Source organism: Sinocyclocheilus rhinocerous, unplaced genomic scaffold, assembly GCF_001515625.1.
Source record: "Sinocyclocheilus rhinocerous isolate Xijiao unplaced genomic scaffold, SAMN03320098_v1.1 scaffold813, whole genome shotgun sequence".
NCBI lineage: Eukaryota > Metazoa > Chordata > Actinopteri > Cypriniformes > Cyprinidae > Sinocyclocheilus > Sinocyclocheilus rhinocerous.
Genome location: NW_015654524.1, coordinates 545,318 through 553,150, shown reverse-complemented (window position 1 = coordinate 553,150; position 7,833 = coordinate 545,318). Strand labels below are relative to the sequence as shown.

The 7,833-nt window shown below is 34.4% G+C and overlaps 1 protein-coding gene across 1 annotated transcript; it reads left to right on the top strand.

Moving 5' to 3' along the window:
- Positions 1–4,289: 4,289 nt before the first annotated feature.
- Positions 4,290–5,949, top strand: LOC107717542 (macrophage-expressed gene 1 protein-like). The gene is made up of 2 exons (XM_016524321.1): positions 4,290–4,730; positions 4,811–5,949. The coding sequence occupies exons 1-2, from the start codon at positions 4,290–4,292 to the stop codon at positions 5,843–5,845; spliced, it is 1,476 nt and encodes a 491-aa protein (XP_016379807.1). The 3' UTR covers positions 5,846–5,949.
- The last annotated feature ends 1,884 nt before the right edge of the window (positions 5,950–7,833 follow it).

The following is a 7,833-nucleotide window of genomic DNA, read 5'->3' as shown; positions in this document are numbered from 1 at the left end:
TAACTTCCTTATCCATTTGACATAAAACTATTAATTAATTTATATATACATATGAATAATTTTTTATTTCATCATATTCATGATTTATCTTTGTTTTATAGAATAGCTAGAGTATTCGTTATGATCGTATATAGCTTATGACGAAAATTCATTAGCCTAGCCTATTTGTTATGAAGTTGATTTAAAATTCTTCATAACAAATTTTAAGAAGTTAAAAGTTAAGAAAGAATGAAATTAGCCTGTAGTCTGATCTATAGGCTAATTTTCTTAACTTTTATTACTGCAGTTAAGTCCAAAAATCTTAGAAAATAATTTAGGCTATACTTTCTTTAACTGCAGAAAAAACGAAACCATTTAATTTGCAGTGTTAACTTATGAATTAAATGAAAAACAAGAAATAAATCCCAACAAAAACAATAGAGTTTTATTCTTGTAATCAAGAAAAAATATTTGACTAAATTTCAAAATGAATGCTGAATGATATTTGACATTGAACGCAACTCCACTGCATAGCCGCATACAATCGTTGGTGTCAGTCGCAAATATTAAACATGTTTTAGGCTACAATGCATGGCGTGTGTATTTCACCAGCTCCGTTCCCGTGGACACCTTTTGTTTGATCTAATTCTGGATCACAGATTGCACGCTTCCCAGCCGAAACAACCCCCCACGTGAAATTGAAATAATAACCCGTGATATAAGATTTTGGCCATATTGCCCATCTAAATCATTCATCCCACACTATCAACAGGTGTGTCATGTAGGCTACACTTCTTGTACTTCGTTTGGGCACCACAAGGTGTCACTGTGGCCTCAAAGCTTACCCCTCGCCTACTCTGGCTCGATTGCTATTCAACCACTGATGTAGGCTACACTTCTTGTACTTCGTTTGGGCACCACAAGGTGTCACTGTGGCCTCAAAGCTTACCCCTCGCCTACTCTGGCTTGATTGCTATTCCTGAGGTAAAACATGCCCTCCTCATTACCCTAAGGACAAAGAAATGTAGAAATAAAGAAATGTGGAAATAAAGAAAGAAAGAAATATATATGTAAAAAATTTATACATGTTAAATATATATGTTATATATGTTAAAAATTAATAAAAGTGGGTATAAATAAATGTATAAATAAATAAAATAAAAAATAAATAAAAAAATAAAAAAAATACATAAATAAGGAAATAAAATTATAAATAATTATTTCTTTTTGCTTTTTTACTTTTCTTTGTATATTTATTGATATATTTATTTATTTATTTATATTTGCTTTTTTACATTTCTTTGTACATTTCTTTATTTATTTATTTATAATTATGGCAGGGATGGCATTCCATATCACTGTGCAGTTATTATATAGTGTAAATGACAGGGATAAGTGTATACATTTGTTTGTGAAGTTGTGCGACACTTTAAGGTATGTTTAAAATGTGGAATCATGGAATTAGATAACAAAATATCGAACCAAAGTTGCATTTATAATTTATTGTATTATTAACATTTCACAACACACTTTAATGCTGGAGGTAGCCTAATTAGCTACCTGTTACCTTACCTAAATGTACTCATTTTTTATGCTGATACTGTATGACAGTCACCTTGGACTTATTGACACTTTATCTTGTTTATTTGTAAGTAAGTATGTCAAACAAGGTTCTGAATCTCCTTCAAGGATTTTATGTCATGATCCTCATGAACGTTTGAAAATCAAACTAGTTTTTCTTCTTGATGAACTGATAAATACCTGTGCACTCTGACAATGGGAAATTACATAGCAACCTCTCAGTTCTTAGAGTTCTTGCACACACATTTTCAAATATATATTTACTTATTTTAAAGAAATGTTTTGGTCAATAAAAATAGAAATGCAGATTTCTATATGAAGAATTCTATTAAAGTTTTTATCATTTCTCTTGAGTTTCCTGTTGTGTGAGGCTGTTTGCTTGTGTCACAGATAGGCTAGTGTTATACAGATAGGCTAGTTTATACGTAAAAAAATGTTGAAACCAGTTGGGACAGTTTTCCATTCCACATTTCAAAGCATCTTATGTCTTCATTCCATGGATAAGTGAGCTGCATACATTCAGAATTCTCATGATTGTAAACTAAAAGCGTACAATCCCAACCTAACAGGAAGTTTTAGTACTTAATGCCATTATATTTAACTTTTCAATTACTCTTTGTTCTCAGTTCTTAATTCATCATTTCAGTGTTTAAGTGCAATTTAGTCAAGTAATTCATTACCTCTTTTGTGACATAATAGTAATGTTTAATATTAATTATCATCAGTCAGTCATAGCATACATGTGAATTTGCTATCAAATTTACTACTCAGTATTTAGATGATCAAAGTCTTTCTGCTTGTTTCTATACCTTTTACTGAGTACATGAAGAGCATTAACAAAGCACAGAATCAGAAAGAGCTTTATTGCCAAGTCTGTTTACACATAGGCTACAAGAAATTTCTCTTAGTAACAGAAGCTTCCACAGTACAGACTGTGTATTTTTTATTATCGGTCTTGACAAGATTTTTTTTGTTTTCTTGACATATTATCTGACAAGACAGATAATAAAAAATACACAATATATGAAATAGTTATTGTTAGTAAATAATATATAGAAGTTATTGTTATGGGTGATTTTAATTTAAATTGAGAAGACAAATCCGTGAGGAAGACGCTTAACCTCCTGAGACCCTGCATTTCTCTGAGACTATACATGCCACAGTTAAAAAAAAATCCTGAAAACTAAAAATGTATTGTAACGTATTGTTTTTGCCTATGCATGTTCATTCATGTCTTTGTTTTTGTTTTTTTAAGAAAGTACACAAAATAATGTTCTTTTTAGCAGCATCATATGACCCCTTTAAATCTATTGAAAACAAAGTAACTAGAGGTGCAGCTAAAGCAGATTGCATAATTCCACATAGAAAAACCTTGTTTGGTCAAGCTGTTTTTTCATTCAGAGCATCACATCAGTGGAATTCAATACCACAATCAATTAAAGAATGTACATCATTTAACTCATTTAAGCATCATTTTAAGAAATGGCTTCTTCATAACCAACAATGTGAACATTAATGTTGTTTATTTATCTTGACAAGTTGCTTTTTATATTATTATTTTTTTATTACTTAAAGGGTTAGTTCACCCAACTATCAACTATCCCTTTAATTCTTTATTTTTTTTAATTGTCATTTTGTATATATTTTGTAACTGTATTTTAGAGAATTATTTATAATTTTTGGTTGAATTTCATTGTTATTGTTTTTCTATTTTGTTTCTTTTCTTCCTCTAGTTTTTTGGCCTAGTAACATCTGGCAAAGGGACTACCAATGAAAACTAGCCTTCGGGCTAATTTGCATTCATGAATGTTGATTAATGTACACTGTCCCTTTTTTGTGAAACAAATAAATAAATAAATAAATAAAATAGTCTATATACAGATATGCAAATGCAAGGAAGATGTAACAGATGTATTGTACTCAATGCTAAACCATGAAAAAATCTTCTCATGATAAACCTTCTCTCTCTTTGTTTTAACAAATTCCCTTAAAATTCCCAGATGACAACCCAAGATTTCAGAAATATTTTTTAATATCAGATCTTTGACAGTTTTGCAATGTGCAGGACTTTGGAGAGTCCCAACAAAATGAAACTAGCTACAGCACTTGCATACACTGGACATTCAGCTGTTCAGCTGTTTGAGTTGCACAGAGAAAATGAATTTTCTCATTTCTAGATCTCTAATTAAGTCTTTGTTTTCCTCAAAGGATGAAACAATTGTTTTGAAACAAAATACATTTAAACAGATGAGGACAGACTCTTTTCTTTGGCTTGTTGTAAATGAAAATAAAACTGAAGTTGCTTGTTCATTTTTTTTTTTTGATAAATATAATCATTTGTGTTCAAACTAATTAATCAGTGTTGTTATTCATAAACCCACAGGTAAATAATTAAATAGAAAACAGCTATGATTTCACTGCTGAAGAAAATATCTTGACTGTAACCAGCAGAAAATGGTGCAAAACCCATCTAAAAACTGATACAGCATCTAAGACCAGCAAACCATGTTCTTATTTAGCAAGGCTAGTGAAATTATCAGATTTGTGCTGTCTTTATATAAACAATAACATTCTTAAAATCACCTAACACATGCAAAGTCTTTTATTTGGGAAATTTCTGACTGAGCCTGTAGTCTTAGCTTGAAGGTGAAAATAAAATTTCCCAGGGCCACACCCCCTGTCAGTAAGATATAAGGCAAAAATTTGTGAGGGGGAAAGCATTCTAGATCATGGAGTCATTACACACTTTCCTGATGCTCTTCGTCGTTATCTGCAAGTCTAATGCGCTCATCCGACCCAGTAATGGCCTTCGTGAATGTCGCATAAACTCAACTTTAACAGCACTGGAGGTGCTCCCAGGTGGAGGCTGGGATAACCTGCGCAACATAGACGTGGGACGGGTGATGAACTTTAGCTATTCCCAATGTCAGACCACGGAAGATGGCATTTATCTCATTCCAGATGAAGTCTTTGTCATTCCACAGAAAACAAGCGGAGTGGAAACTCACTCTGAGACCATCATGTCATGGCTGGAACAGAAAAGCTCCACATCAGGATCCATCAGTGCAGACATTTCTTTCCCTCCAGTGCTAAACGGAAAATTCTCTGAAGAAAATACACGCATGAAAACACACCAAGTGAGGACGAATTCCGTAACAACGCGAGTTCAGGTAAGTCAGAAAAGTGGAAAAGTAAAAGCAGCATGTTTTTTCAATGGCAGAAAAAAGTAAGAGTGAAGTTTAACCACTAGCGCCACGCTCACTTTCGGTTTCACTTACGTAGAAGCACTCCTTCGGCGCAAGATGGAAAAGTCATCTGTGATGAGCTTGCGCAAAAAAATCCAGATACTGGTGGCTATATGTGCCGTCAACCATACAGTGCCTCATTGTTACACTCAGAGACAGTAGAGCAGGGTTACAATCAATATGAGTGCCATAGGGAATGTCATTCGTGCTGGTTAATTTTTGATTGTTGTGACAATGTATGTGGAAATGCTTATTATGTCCGTCGTGCAAAAATCAACACTTACTGGTGTTCCACAAGTCAGACAGTCCCTCAATACTCTGGATACCTTTTTGGAGGTCTATTCGGACCATCTTTTCAAAACCCACAGACCAAATCTCATGACTGTCCTCCAAATTACTTTGCACAAACATTTTTGACTAATGGTATGAGGATTTGTCTGAGCAATGATTACGAGGCAGGAACAGTATCTTCTGTGCCATTTGGGGGTTTCTTTAGCTGTCGATCTGGCAACCCACTTGCAGGGGACCAATACCGTTGTCCACCTCAGTACAGCCAACACCTTGCTGCCATTAGCGATGGCTGTCAGGTATTGTACTGTGTCCAATCAGGTGAGTTTACTGGTGGCCAGTTAAAACCTATTCGCCTCCCACCATTCACAAGACCACCTCTGGTCAACATGATGGCGACAAACACTGTAGCTGTGATGACAGAAGGTGATCGGGCCTGGCTGAGGGTTGGAGAAACCAAAAAATGGAGACTAGCAAAGGCTGGCGAAGTTACTCAAATAGTCAGAACGTTTCAGGCATCATCTACCCGGATGTCAGGAGGTGAAAAGGCTGGTGTGGCCTGTGGTGTAATGACTTTTATCGCAGTTGTTGTGGCAGGAATTGTCATTTTGGTAAAACGCAGAAGGAGATTTTCAAACTTCAGATCAAGCAGGGGGTATGAAGAGATTCACTATGAAGGCCAAAGTGGTGTAGAAAGTCAGAGAGAGCAACAGAATACAAACGATAATCCCACTCAACCTCTGTTGGCTTAGTTATGTCGAGTACATTAAGATTTGTTAAGTATTGTAAAAGTTAAATCTTGATCAGCTTTGTAATCAATTTTTAGTATTTGGTGATAGGGAATATATTTATGTGGTGCTTGTGAACAACGGCATTTTTACCTCTTAGGAAATAGATTGCGTTGAACATTTACGTTTGAATTTCCACCATAATGTGCACCACTGAAATAATAAACTAATACATCTACTGTACTATATATTTGTGTCATTGTATGACTGAACCACACAAAGTATTTCCTTCATTCCGCTCATAGTAAAAACATTTGTCTCAGAGAATTAAGCCACTGGGTGTATGATGGAAAATTGTTTGTGAATGTGTGCTGGGTACTGTATGTATGAGTTATGATGGAAACACATAACCTAAGATATATAACCAAAATAATCAGTTTTTCAGGACATTATTAATACATATTAAACAACTATTTCCATAAAGTTAGAACAATAAAAAGAGAGAAACTATCCTGTATATATAAGTATTTCACAGTAAAAGAGAGCATGAACCAGCATGATTGGATTGTGTATGTCTAAGAAGTTGAAAAATGCGTTGTCATCCCACCTGAATGATGATTTAAATGTCTCTAGAGGCCAGAAAACATTCCAAATTCCAGTAAGGCAGGAGATGAGAGTATGTTTTGGGTCCTCATTACCCATCATACCTTTGAACTTTATTTCACAGACGAAATGCAACATCACCATACTCCAGCAGATGGCAGTGTCTCCTAATATTACAGCACGGATGAACAACGGCATTTTTACCTCTTAGGAAATAGATTGCGTTGAACATTTACGTTTGAATTTCCACCATAATGTGCACCACTGAAATAATAAACTAATACATCTACTGTACTATATATTTGTGTCATTGTATGACTGAACGTAGCTTATATGTCTCATACGAGTTTAAGAAATACATAGTCAATCTCTCCAACTCTTGCTAGTAAAATTAATAAAAACTTTTTTACCAAGAAGTTTAAGGGAAACCATTACTGATTGGAGGAAATGCTGCTATTTTTGTTCTGCCACATCAATGTCACTAAATTCCTCAGTAAATTAAACTAATGGTTTAATCTACCAACACTAACATGGCAAAGACCTAAGACATTTTAGCACAGGCCACTCTTGTGTAAACATCTCTTGTTTACTCACTGGTCATAAACATTAAATTGGCAGCACATTCTGAAACAGCAAACTTATTTATGGTCAATGTTTTTTAGATTGTTTGGTGTGCCATGTTTTTGGTTGCCAAATGCAGTAGCTTACCATTTTAGCCATAAACCAACACATACACATCTTTTCTGCACTGAATGGAGTTTTCAAACACATCTAGTGAGTATTTAGCACAGAAACAGCCAGAGGCTGCTGGTAGTACATGTTATTGAAGAAGACATTTAACTACCCAAGCACACAAAGGTTGCCAATATACCAAAATTAATCTGAAGCTATGAATGTTAGCTTACACAGACATTATTTGACTCATTATATTATTGATCAGTCACTTTTATTGAATCAGCCCACCACCAGCACCATGACATCTTCAGATATCAAAGATGGTAATTAAATCAACAGTCAGAGAACAGGAGCCAGCCTGCTGAGTGGAAAAATACGAGTGTTTGGAAATATTAGGGCATTTGCATCCAGCCATTTCAAATGATGATAGTTGACATAATGTCCAGTAGAATCATACACTTTTTAAGACACATGAGCCTTCTGGAATATTCTGGAAGGAATTAGTGACAATATGTTCACAATAACACAAAAACACCTTTTGTCACACACACTTTGAACAGTTGTTCTTGTACAGTTGCTCTTATTCATTAAAAAAAAATCCTATACTTAATGACTAGTGAATGATGTGTCAAAAGTCACATGTTCTCCTTTTAAGAAAATTCTACGTGTTTTAGATAGAGTTTTAGAGTATTAGATAAAATAAAACTGAATCATGCAAAAACAAGACAGATTTG